This window comes from Protobothrops mucrosquamatus, unplaced genomic scaffold, assembly GCF_001527695.2.
Source record: "Protobothrops mucrosquamatus isolate PMUCROS unplaced genomic scaffold, P.Mucros_1.0 scaffold_285, whole genome shotgun sequence".
Lineage (NCBI taxonomy): Eukaryota > Metazoa > Chordata > Lepidosauria > Squamata > Viperidae > Protobothrops > Protobothrops mucrosquamatus.
Genome location: NW_015386361.1, coordinates 328,878 through 342,865, shown reverse-complemented (window position 1 = coordinate 342,865; position 13,988 = coordinate 328,878). Strand labels below are relative to the sequence as shown.

The window sequence follows — 13,988 nt, the reverse complement described above, 5'->3', positions numbered from 1 at the left end:
TGTACAGAATCAGCATATTGCCCCCAACCATCTGGATCCTCATTTTACTGACTTTGGAAGGATGGAAGGCTGAGTCAACCTTCAGCAGGTCAGGATTGAAATCCTGGCAGTGGGCAGAGTTTGCCTGCAATACTGCCTTCTAACCACTGCACCACACCACGGCTCTCTCTTAACAATTGCATTTTAATCTGTATATCATGAGCTGTTTTCAAACATTGTGATACTGCAGCTGCTCACTGCAAGTGTGTGCAGGCAAAACAAGGAGAAATACTGAGAGTGAGTTTTGACAACACTCAACACTGGTGAACATGAGTCAAAACTCTGAATGAGAAAAGGGCGAGAACCTGGAAGAGCAAGGAACATGTCCAGTCTCCCATTCCCTGCACTGAATCAGGTTTCTCTCCAGTACTTAACACATATTCACAACCTGAATGGGAAAGGCTCCGCGTGGCACATATATGGAACACCTCACCAATGGTGCCAAAAAGTCAAAGGACCTCTTAACTTTACCTGGCCTGGCTGTATTTTGCATGCAGTTTTGGGAAACCATAGTCGGGTGGACCGATGTGGATGCTCTGTTGCTGAGGTCCATGACAGATGGTGAGGCTGAGGTAGGTTGCTGAAGAGCTGGTTGATGAGGGCTGTGGTTGTGCTGGGCTGGACTGGGAGGGATGCCATTCTCTGAGAGAAATTCTTCCAGGTCCATGTATTCCAACTGGAAAGTGTCACCATCATAGGGAAGTGTCTTGTCCCATAATGTAGGCCCCAGAAAAGCAGACTGTGGGACAGTGGCGCTGGTGCTGTCGTCATCCAGTTTTTTGTCTTTGTCTTTTTCTTTATAAAATGCTAGAAAGGGAAGGGGAAGGCAAGGAAACGTGAGGAATTTTCAGCTAGTTTCTTGCTAGGAAGAAAATAAAAGAGAATCCTTTCATAGTTATTCTCCGTTTGGGGTTCTATGTTTGGAACAGAGTTAAAGTCTCTCGATACATTTTTCGGCTCATTAAGCCCATGTATGCTTTCCACCTCTGCTTTTAACTTGCAATTCATCTGCATCTTGCCTTCAAGCAATTGCAAGCTTCAAACAACAACACTCTTGAGATTTCATCAGAGCATTTGAATCACCAGAATGGAGAACTGGAGAAATTGTTCCAATGGGTATAGTGGAATATGATATTTCCCCGATCAAATCCTACAGAACTGGAGCTATTCATAATGGTAGAGTTTACATATCTGTGCTTAAGCCATGGTTTATTAAAACATGGTTTCATTTAACTGGTATTGTATAGCCCAATCACCCATCAACCAGAGTTTACTAACCATGATGGCTGTGCTTGTATACATTACACAGAATCCAAATAGTAAAAATAAGATGATGGCTTCTGCAATGTATGTAATCAGTTACTATTTTGAATAGGTTAAAGAAGAACAGAATACACATTGTGTTTGTAACGCATTGCTAACTTGCTTCAAATCAATTTTGAAGGGCAACATACCATATTTTAAATAAAAATAAATAATCTGAAGAACACCACAGCTGATTTAGTTAAATGTTTTTTAAAAACCCAAATTACCTCCTAGGTGAACATTCATGTTAGTTAGGAATTCTGGAAATGCTATCTTAGTAAAATAGCCTAATTTAGTCCAATCTTCATCATTTGCTCCTTAGAAACTGAACCCAAATTCATAATGAGAAGCTATAAAACAAGCCAAACATTACCCAGGGGAGTCACAATTGCACTTCTCAAGATTGGTTAAAAATAAACTTGCAGCAGCAACAGAGAGGCTGGAAATATTAAGCCCCTTTTTAGCTCCTTCCTACATCCATTTCCAGATTCGTATCTCCCCTTTCTTCTACTCCTATGCCCAGGAATGTTTTGAAATGCACGCTTGTTTTGAAGCCAAGAACCAGAACTTTTTGTACACTGTGTAGGAAATTGCAAAATTAATTGTAATCCCCCCTCCCCCTTGTTTGATTTTTCTTACAGCAAAGTAGCAATAAAATAGTAATTTCAGATCTTTGTGCAACTTGTAGTTTGTTCCTTTGTATCCATTGGATTTAACTTATTATGCTGACAAATAACTATTGGCAGCCACTTCCTAAATTTGTAAGTAACCCTTAATGCATTTCTCAGCAATTGGTCATCCTCTTCAAATATATTTGAACATTTACCGTCCATAAATCCAATCTTTCAGCACTGGAAATATTTCAACTTGTTATCATGATCTAAAAGAACTACCTCAAAAACTTTTTCCAAAATGATACATTACATCAACATAATTAATCTTGATATCCTATTCTTGTGTTTGATTTTTTTTATAATGGAAAAATGTATATATTGGTTCATAGTAAACAGGAGTGAGATGAGTCTAAGCTACACTGCACAGGTATTAAAGTACAGGTGATAGAGAATATTATCTAGAAAATCATAGAGAATTGTTAAACGCTGTACAATGCTTAGCTATAATTGACTTTTAACTGCATTGGAGTTTCAACTTTATTAGAAATAATTCAAGGTTTATATTTTATTCTTCTGAAACTTTCAATCAGAGGTTGAATTAGGTTTTACTAGTACCTTTGGGGGGGGGAAACATGTTGCAAGAAATACGGTAAAATTTCAGATTCATAGTATAGTATAGGCTTTAAGTAGTCTGTGTGTATTGGGGGGGGGGAGCTGTGTGTACACATTTATGGATAAATCTATGCCCATGTAATGCAGAGAAAAGATGTATGGGGAGGGCCTCCAGTTCAAGGCACACATTTTCTTCAAAATCACCTCCACAGAAATAAAATGCTATGACTTTTAAATCAAACAAGGGCAAGAGTTGATAGATTATGTAAAACCACATTGCAATCCCAATTTACCTGAGAGAAATCCCACTAAAAAGGAGGATTCACTTCACAGAAGTGCACCATACAAACACTCTGACAAGAATTCTCTGTTTTATGACTTCTTGACAAATGGTATCAGAAAGCACCTGACCCAAAAGAGCAGATCCAATCTACCACCGACCCTGCCAACCAAAATAAACTATACAGTTAAAGTAGGGTCACTTTTAACATTACACTATAAACAAACTGCACACGCTAATTTTGGAATAAAGAGCAAGAAGCTATGCAGCCGTTTTTAGGCATACTTACTTGAGGGTAAGCCCAGCGTATTGAGTAGGACTTATCTCCGACTAACATACAGAGGCAAAAAAGGCAGGATTAGAAGGAATCGTTGCTACCTCTTGGGTAATCCTAGGCGTGTTTACATGGAAATCAATCCCACTTGATTCAGTAGAACCGATTCCCAAGCATCTTAAGACTGCACTGCAGCCTCCGCAAGCCGAAACAAAAAAATGCGCGCTTCAGATTGCGCGACTTCTCCGCGTCCCGTCTCGACGCGCAAAGCCCTATTCCCAAGCAACGCCAGGCTAGACACGCGCCTCTGTTCGCACGGCTCGATCGCCGCTTTCCGTGAAAGTTGCGCACGGCTACAACAACCCGCAGGACATAAAGCGGGGCGGAGGGGTGGGGGCAATAGGGAAACCCACTGCCACACTCCTCCTTCCCCTGATCCACTTCCCCCACCCCTCCCTCTCTCTCACCGTCTTCGTGATGCAGCGGCAGCTTGAGCGGGTTTTCCAGCAGGGATTTCAGCACCCCATAAGTTGGAGGTAGGAAAGCTGGGTTCAAAGGAACAGGTCGAGCCATACCTCTTTCGCCCCTTCACTCCGCCAATTTGGTTAAACTAGCAAAGAAGAAGAAGAAGAAACGGGGAGGATGGAAAGAAGAAAAAAAATTCCCAAATCGATCTTCTGTTTGGAAAAGAGCGCTCTCGTCCTGGGGCGAAGGGAGAGTTGGCTTCAGACGACCTCGCTCCAAGGGTCTCTTTTTGCATCAATAACCGCAAACTAAACGGAGAAATTTAAAAAGAGAGAGAGAGAGAGAGAGAGAGAGAGAGAGAGAGAGAGAGAGAGAGAGAGAGAGAGAGAGAGAGAGAGAAAAGAGGTAACCCTACCGGCCAGGCAGCCAAGCGGCGCTTTCTAGCTCGCTCGCTCGCTCCTCCCAGTCCTGAGAGCTGGCTGGGGCCACCTGCGCCGCTCTCAGAACATTTGCACACCCATGTGCGGACTCGGATCAAAATGACGTCAAAGTTAGCGCAGCTCCCCGGTAGGCGGGCCCGGGAGATGCTCGCGAGCTCTGGGCCCTCATAATTAAACTTTGGGTTTCTGCCGCCGCCTCGGCTGCTTTTCATTCCATTGCTTTTGCTCGCTCTCCCCGGCTCTGGAGAAAAATGTTGGGAGGCAAAGCTAAAGGCAGGTTTCTACTGAGGAGGAGGAGGAGGATCTGCGTTCAGGAAAGTCCTTCGTGTTTCGCTGTGTGGGAATTTTTTTTTTTATCTGTGAACAAAAAAAATGAAAATGAAGTCTGTGATAACTTTAAAACCAACGCTTTTAAAAAATAATAATTCAAAATGTTTTGCTACTACTCGGATTTTAGGGTGGAACCCATTTACGGAAATGCAACAAAACTGAAGGCTGCAGCCAAAACCTTAGAAAGCCAAATTTGATTCATTCACGTACTCCTTTTTATTTAAAAGCCAGGATAAATGTTTAAAAAATGAATTTGCTGAGCAGCCAAGGGATAGCAGAGCCCGCCAATTCTCTAGGGAGGACACTCTGTTCTGCTCCTAATACAGAAGCCACCATCACTGAAAATGTGTTTCATTTGCCTATTTCTCTAGGTTCATACAAGGTCACGCTAGGATGCAGGCTTCAGTTTTGATCTCTAAAGGTGCTGTGGAAAGCAGGAATTTGCATCCAAAGCACTTGCCTGCAACATTTACTTAGTGGATGGGAGACCACCAGGAGATTCCAAGACTTTGGGGTAGGTTGAGAGAAAAAAAGCATCCTGTAAGAAGGCAACTGCAAGCTACTTCCATATCCTGTCAAGGAAACTATATAGATCTATCCATGAGGTCACCAGGGATTGAGTTCAGCTCAGAGGCTTGATTTTATCTTGTACAAACCCAGCCATTGTGGTTAATTGCTGTTTCATGAGGAATGCAACTCCATAGTTAACTGAGTAAGCCATGGTTCTATTAACCATAGGTTAATGTCCTCAACCATCTCAGCCAGTGAAAACCCTTAGAGAGTGCCAGAAGACATTACTTTAGCTATTTCCTTCCTAAATATTTTGGACCTGAAAGGACAAAACCAGCCCTCTGAATTGGAGTTTAAGACTTTTCTAAATTGATGCCACACGAGTGAAGCAGCTAGTGACTAGCTTAGTTTCCATGCAAGAAGCAACAGCATGTTCTTCACTGTGGGAAACTGGGTTTTTGGTTTTTTTTACATAGGTGTTTTTATTGCAGCAAGCTAACCTGGGAATTTTAATGAGGTAATTTTAAAAAAGAAGAAGGTGGTACTTCCTTTCGGGCTGAATGTTTTTGGAGGCAGCACACAGTGCCTGGAACTCCCCCCCCACACACACACACTCTAAAGACAGACTTGTCAGCCATTAATCGTTATACCCGCTCACGTGGTATTTGTGCTTCAGGACTGGTATCAAATACTTGCTTAAATAAACTTCAGAGCAAGAGGAGGAATTGATATTTTCTTTTGCTGAGAGCAACTTGCTGAATCTCTCTCCTGCCTAATCTATCACAATCAGGTTCCACCAGACTTCCCTGCCAAAATTCTCACCTCTCCATTCTCTGGTCAGGTGTTTTCTTAACTTACAAAAAACTAAGTGGGGCAGAATTCAAGAAGCCAATGTATGGGTTGAACTATCCAGTGGCACTCTATCCAGTGAGAAAGTGCCTCCAAAAGCTAGTAAACACTCATCTTTTCCCACACTCCATTTACAATGTGGTAGGTTTTGTGAGGTCCTATTATCAGATTCACTTTGAGGCTTCCCAAAACCTCCTTCATTTTATTCAAATTCCATTGCAATCTGCAACATTCTGTCCTGGCTCCATCTCTAAAAAAAAAAAACTTCAAGTGTCCAATTGCCCAGTATGCTTACAGAATATTTTCTAACCCTCCAAATGGGCTGGGACTACATTCCCTCAAATCCATGGCCTTCACTCAAGCTTTTTAGCCTCAGGAAACAAAAAGTCCCTGTGTGGATGCTGAACATGGACTGGAACTCCAGTAAAAGTATTGTGGATTATGGGATATAGTTTTATTTTATGGTAGGGAGCCACTCTGGCTGGAATCAATAGTCCAACTGGTCCAACCGATCCTTTGAATTATACAGTGATCCACAATAACAACCTACCTTGCTCACATGGGCCAGATTTACACTTTATATATGCTTCGCGTTTACCATGGATTGTGGAATAAACCACAATAATGGTTCCCCGTCATTTCAGACCCAGCCTGAAACATAGGTCTGGGACATGTCAGGACATCACTTCCTAAATGACATTTACCGTATTATGCATTGTATGTAATTTGCATCATGATGTGACTAATGCCTATTACATAATTTGCATCACTCCTTGCAATGATGTTACAATGTTTCATGGTTTCAACCAGGAGTGGTCAATGAGAACAACCTGTTGCTGGGGACCCAAATTAAAATTCTTAACAAGTAGCTGTCTAGTCTTCGCTTTAGTACAGCGCATTTCAAAGTTGGCAACATTAAGATGTGTGGACCTCAGCTCCCAGAATTCCCCAGACAGCATCCAGAGGAGGGGGCAAAGGGAAGGAAATGGCAAGACATGCATTGTAAGGTGATGGTGCAAATATGGCTCCTACATTATTCGGATCTAAGTATGAACGATAGGTTTTTGTCTCATGACATCACAAAGCACATTTCGTCATGGGTTTACACTGGATATCTGTGATCAGTTCCATAATATACTAAATCACATTCAAACAGTCCTCATGATGGGTTACCATAGACAGCCCAAGAACTGAGATAAAGGGAGTATAACAAAATGACAGCTGATCCTAAGACAGTGCCAACACTACCTGAATACAGTAGACCATGTAGTACTCTCCAATTGGCTAGTATCACCCTCCTTCATTCTGAACATAGCTATGGAGCACTCTGACAGCCCCTTCTGTGCTCACTGAATGCTGTGGCCCTCACAGGGTTCCAGAGACACTGTACACACTTCTGGGTTCATACCTCCACAGCTTAGGGTTAACTATAGTGTGGTTTGTTTGCATTTGCTTTAAGGCACCCTTAGGTGTGCAAAGTCACATCCTCAGGCGTGAAGGGGACTCTAGATGTTACTAATGGTTGAAGCTCCCCCCTCCCCCAAGTTTAGTACAATATGCAATCCTAGCCCAGTGATGGCAAAACCTATCACATGTATGTCAGTGGTGACATGCCAGCGTTCACGATATCCGACAACAATTATTCACCATTCTTGCATGATTTTTGGGAGGCTGTGGAGGCCCCGTGAGAATGGGTGTGCTCTTGTGCAGCCTCCAGGCACTCCGAAAATTTGTTTTACCTTTTTATTTTGTGGTTTAATGATTTGATGCCTATTTATATAATACATATTATTAGGCTGTATTTTTTTTTAAAAAACAAATGAATATGTGAAGAATTGTTCGGGGGGGGGGAGGGAGCGACATGCCAGCAGAATCAAGTCAGGCATTTTCCAAATTTTTGATATGCTGAACCCAAAAGGTTTGCCATCGCCGTCCTAGCCAATGGCAGGAGTGGCAGAAATTGTTCTAGGACAGGCCGCCCGATGTCTCAGCCACTGCATCGTTTTTTCTTGGTGCCTCCATTTCATGGACAGTACAGGAAAAACGTGCGATACTGTCGCTGACAGATAGCGGGAGTTTTCAAGGGTGCTGGGGGAAGATTTGCACGGTTGCTACGTTAGCTCTGCAGCTACAACAGAGCTCTGTAGCAGCTTCTCCTGAGATACTAGGCGTGTAGAGTATAACATTTGCATTATCCTAATGTCAAATCTGGCTTATCTGCCTAGGCAGCGGGATCATAGGTTCAACTTGCTCATCTCTAAAGTGACTGACAGCTTTTATCCTTCCCCTTCTTCTATTGCAGCCTGACATAGCAGCTCATCTCTCTTTATTTGTGAGCTTCTAAGATTTTTTAAAAATCTTGGGTGAAACAGAACGTTACAGATTTTTTTTTTAAATGGATGAAACCATTAGCATTTGCTCTACTTTTTGTCATTTATGCATGAAATCAATAGCACTTTGTCTCTCTTTAAGAAAACAAGTAAGTCAGATTTTGCTGAATGTTTGAGTCCTTGGAAAACCACACATGAAGAGGTTTTTTTGTCCTCAAAAAGTAAACTATGAAGAGAGGAAAATAATCTGCCCCATAGAAAACTACTATCTTAATAGACTCTGTGCAAAATAATATCTCAGAAGCTATTGATGACCCTTGAGCAGAAGTACTTGATGGATTAATTGGAAAGGTTGGGCATAATAAGGGCACAGTTGGTTCCAAATTACCTGCCCAAGAAATAACCATGAGAATAAATATTTTTAAGTGGGGAGGAAGGAACAACTACTTGTACACAATCCATGGCATATGAAAAAAAAACAAACCAATCCAAATTGCTAGTTATTGGACACCGGGTTACATAAACCCAGGAGATCATTGACAGGAGTAAGGGCAATATCTGGCATGGGTAGACTGGGGATCAAGTGATGCATAATGCATTTCTGTTTGATATGCGCTTAAATAAATATGGGAAGAAATCTTAACGAGAATTAAGGCTAAGAGTGAAAGAAAATAAATAGAAACATAATCTCTGGGATGAATAGAGAATCTGAGAAATACTGATAAACAATATTAATCTGTGATTAGGATTAGAAAAAGGAAACCTTGAGAAGGAAGGAAGGGCAGGACAGCTGTACTTTCTTCAGTACCCTTTCCAGCACAAAGCAAAACACACAGCGGAATATTAATATGTGCAATATGATATTTTGCTAAACAGGAAAAGGAGGCAGACTTTGTCCTTGATTGACTGTGAGACTAGCTCTTGATTGTGACCAGGCTGGAGACAAGGCAAGTCTAAATACCAGATATTCCAGCATCAAAATGGGGCAGGGTAAAAGAATTCCCCAGTGGCACAGTAATCTAAGCTTTGAAATACATGTTATATTCTTACCTATGACATTCGAACATGATTTTAAAAAATTACATGTTGGCTGATGTGTGCCAAAGCTACCATAGCTATTGCTGCAATCCCATCAAAGATTGTACAGGAATAAACCTCATAAAATGACTTCTTGGTAAAAACGCAGAAGAGTTTGCTGCATTGTAAGAGTTAAATACTGTAGTGAAGTAGCAAATCAGCAAAAGAAACACAATTAAGGAACTACTTGATCTTTCATTGTCCTGTATTTCTTTTTCTTTTTCTTTTCTTCTTCAGGTCTTTCTCCTAACAGCTACCTAGGACAGGGGTAGGCAACCTTGGCTCTTTTATGACTCGTGGACTTCAACTCCCAGAATTCCTGAGCCAGCCAGTTATTCTGGGAATTGAAGTCCACAAGTCATAAAAGAGCCAAGGTTGCCTACCCCTGACCTAGGAGCAGAAACAGACGCATACGTAACTGAGCAAAATCATGGAAATATATTCAAGGGCAAACTTTCAAACTAATATTCTTAACTTAATCTCATAAAACATTGCACCATTTCCTAGAACTTTGGTAAGAAGTTAAAAGTACTTTTAAAAAAAAAAATATCAAAAAGAAAAAGTTCAAAAATGTATGCAAACTACTGTAACGAAAGTAAAAGCCTGAGCATTTTTCTGTCTAATGCTTTTGCACAATATGTGGAAGATGAGCATCTTTAATACTTTCAGCTCCTTTAATAACCTTCCATGGGACCCAAGAGAGCAATTTGTATCCAGTTTGGAAGTTTTGAGTAGCACCCTCTTAATCTCAACTTGCCATCAATTTATGTTTCCAGACAAGATGTGTTTAGCAATCAATATGGGTTGGTTGATTTAGATACCATAGCAGAATTTCAGAATCTTTTTTCCAGCTGTGTATTAGTTGCAAAACACGACACTATCAATTTCTTGAAAAATGGCATGCAACTATGTTGCTGTCTAAAAAAGGGAAGACTGTGCTTTGCTGTCAAGAATTGGTCTAATGACATAGCTAAAAAATCCTTCTATTCCTTTATTATATCATTTTTATGCCATCGGGGACTCTATTTATTTGGAGTCAACCAATGAGTCCATATTTCATGGCATTATATTGATAGTACTGAAGTAGTATGTAGTGTGCACACCTACACAATGGCTGTGTTTATACAAGTCATGGTTTAGTTAACCGTGATTTATGAAATTAACTGCTTATGTTCACAGATGTAATTATAAGCCACGGTTTTTAAATTACACAATGTGGTGAGCTATAAATAAACCACATTTGGTATAGCAATATCTATACTAAATGGCATTGTTGTGAGAAATGTCAGTTATATGATGATACTATCATCCATGCATCATAACCTGCTTCACCTTGCCTCACCCTGTGGACACCCAAGGCTTAGTCACTGGATGAACTGAAACCATTGTTAATGCCTCTAAAGACAATTATGAAAGGTACCTAAGTTTCAGATGGTGTAGGATCAAATTATTAATAATTTGGACATACTATGCAAAGACCCAGTTCCTTGAGAAGTGCTTATTGCTAAGAAAGGCGGAAGGAAAGAGGAGAAGAAGATAACCAGCAGCAAGATGGATGCTTTTGATTTCAGAAGTGATTGATGTGCAGTTGAAAGTCCTGAAGGACCGGCTTGGGACCAGATCATCCTGGAGAAGATCTGTGGAGGCAGCACCGATTTAATGGCACAAACTCAAAAGACAATTATGAAATGCACCACAGTTACGGCATTTGAAAAACACACTTGTGTAATGTGACACTATAGGGCAGAGACAGGATAACTGCCGCCTTCTTGAATGTTGGTGAACCACACTTCCCAGCAGCCCAAGCCAGCACGTTCAGTTGAGAGGAAAGGGAGTTATACTTGGGAGTTGTAGTCCAGCATTATGTCAATTGCCACAGCATCTCACTCCTGTTGTAACACTGCATCTGTAATCAGGAAAAATCAGAATACTTCCTTCAGGTTGATAAGGTGAAGAAAGAGCTCTTCTGTTTCCTTTCACAGACATGCAGGCAGCAATGTGGTGAGATAGAGAAGAAACGTGTTAGCCTTGAAGAAGAACAAATGCTTTGTAACTCACATGATCCTTATTCAATTTTTCTCTGACGCTACGAAGCAGCAGTCATGAAAAGGCCCCATGGATTCCGTGCCAAATACCACTGTCATGACAGGACTCTCGCATGGACTGTTGACATCAGCTCTAAACTGAAGGTGGCATACCCTTCTAGCTGCTAACTCTGGCCGGCTTTTGGATCAGTTACATTTCCATGGTCTGTCCTTTAATGACATTTCTACCTACCCATTTTTATTTCTTGGTTTATTTATCTCTTTCATTCATTTTATTTTAGTATCTGTCTTGACATTTCATCCATTCAATAAAAAGGCAGTAATATTACAACCCGGCTGCCCACCCTAGGTTAAAGTTATCCCTTAATTTTCCAATGTTTTGTGTAATATTTCTTGTAATGCTACATGTCCCGGATGCACATACAATATATATACACTCTGCCTAATAGGAATATTTTATTTACAAGTATGCAAACAGACAAGACCATCATTTCATTTAAAAAGATTTGGCAAACTTTATATAGGGCCAGGAGGACAGCCATAAAAGGTATTATGGCCACAGTCACAACACCATGAAAATAAATGACTTAATGGGCTGGAAGATGTATTTCAGTATTCCTACCCCAACTAGTAGCATTTACACAGAATCTACTACAAGAGAAGCCATTTGCTTCATTAAAAACATTAAGGAGACGTGGCTGTTCAGCTTCCAGAGAGGATGAATTTTTATTGAGGCAGGGATCTGTGTATATTTTTATGATTTGGTAACATGCAAACGGGAGCCTTTTTGCCAAACAATTAAATGGAAAAGTATTGACTTAGTATCTTAAGTCAATATTAACTCAGCAGGTGTTGGTGTTCGAAACTATTACCGACGAAAGAAGTCTCTTTCGGTCCGACACACTTCTCAAGTTCGTTTGATAGTATACAAAATAATGATCCGTATCTTTATAATAACACCGATTACCGTGCGTGCACTTCCCTTTCTGATAAATAACACTTCTGAAATATCTTTAAGAGACGTTTGTCCTACGGACGTCTGTTGTAGTGTTAGGTCCAGCATACAACTGAGCTACCCAGTATTTATTTAGTCATTCATTCAATTTAGAGACTGCCTATCTCAATACATGAGTCTGGGTGGCCAACAAGGACTAAAAACAGAATAAAAATATTATAACAAATCAAGAAATAATATATATCAAAACTGAAATTTAGAAAACAACAACCAACTCAACACAAATCATTTCAGAAACTCTATTAAACTCCCAGTACCCTGGACCTGATAACAAAACCAGTTCTTCAAAGGCCTTTTAGAAGGCCAGCAGGATCTTGTTTTAATAATGTTCCCAAATGCAATTTTCTCTACACAAGCAATAGTGTCGAAACAAGCAAATCTGGTACTCAGGCCGGCTTTCTTCAACTTGATGCCCTCCATCTGTCAAGCCTTCCAAGTTTTAGATTTCCAGTCGGCATATCTATTTGTTGGAAATCCTGGGAACTGCAGACACAACACACTTAGAGGGTGTGAGATGAGAAAAGCTGATTGAAGCACGAGTTGTAGCCATAGGTGTCCAGGCAAAATGTACAGGTGAGAAAATAGCCATCCAGAAGATCAATAGAACACTTTGTTTTCCTATGCAATCAGCCTAGGAAATATTACTCTCTGTCCCTCCTTTATCAAAGCTCCTGCTGGACTAGTAAAACACATTTTTTGAAATGTAAAAGGCTACATGTGTGGGCTGATGACTTGTTGCACTTATAGGAGGGAAAGCAAAAACAGTATCCCCAGCAAGCCCACGTGCTTATTTATTTATCTGCAGTATTTGTATGTTACCCCGCAGTCATGGGCTTTGGGTAGCTCATAACAATAAAAGACATGCCACAAAACATCATGAAGCTTGAAGCTATAAAATAATACACAATAATAATTGTAATGACCGGCCATTACTATATCAACAGTCCTCCAAAAGCCCAACAGAAGGTCCTTTAAAAAAGCTGTGATCCGTGCAGGAAAATCAGAGTGAAGAATTTGCAAACTGATCTCCATGTATGGCCCAGACATCCTGAAGCTTGCAGTGCAGCAGTCGACCCTATAAAACACAGAAAAAAAGGATGGAGGACTACTAAAGGTGAAAACTCCAGACTGTTACGGTTTTCTACACAGAAGGATGTCACATTAAGTGGGGTTGATTTCTATGCATGTTTACTGAAGTTTGTACCAGAATGATCCTGAACAAGAGGACCTGAAGCACCCTTTCATAAATGAATAATAGTGGATACCTAAGATTAAATATATTTCTCAATACTAGAAGAGGAAAAGAGGGGTGATAAGATGGAAGGCATGGTACAGAAGTAAATCAAGGAGTTAAAAGGGCTGTTCCTAAATAGTCCTATTATGATGAGCAACACAGAGCTGAAGAATGAGCCAATGGATGGCAGAGGGATATATCCATCAGCCTATGATTCTTCACAACAGAGACTGAAGAATAGAAATCATGCAAAGAAATTTCTGGAATGGCTTCTTTCTGAGATAAAGGAGCTTTCCATGGGTAATAAAAACTTTTCTTTTCCAATAAAACCTTTGGAAACTCACTGTAAAATTGGAGGTACGCATCTGTCTGTCTGTCTGTCTGTCTGTCTATCTATCTATCTATCTATCTGTCTGTCTGTCTGTCTGTCTGTCTGTCTGTCTGTCTATCTATCTACCATCCATTTCTCTCTCTCATCCATATCTATATATCTGTCTGTCTGTCTATCTGTCTGTCTGTCTATCTATCTATCTATCTATCTATCTATCTATCTATCTATCTATCTATCT

The 13,988-nt window shown here is 40.5% G+C and overlaps 1 protein-coding gene across 1 annotated transcript in view; it reads right to left on the bottom strand.

The window, feature by feature from the left end:
• Positions 1 to 3,746, bottom strand: part of HLF (HLF transcription factor, PAR bZIP family member) — a 67,221-nt gene extending 63,475 nt beyond the window's left edge. The window contains exons 1-2 of the mRNA XM_015831886.1: positions 3,592 to 3,746; positions 511 to 846 (exon numbers count right to left, since the gene is read on the bottom strand). Of these exons, the coding sequence (XP_015687372.1) occupies positions 511 to 846; positions 3,592 to 3,697 (442 nt within the window). The 5' untranslated portion in view covers positions 3,698 to 3,746. The remainder of the gene's footprint in view (positions 1 to 510; positions 847 to 3,591) is intronic.
• Between the last annotated feature and the right edge of the window lie 10,242 nt (positions 3,747 to 13,988).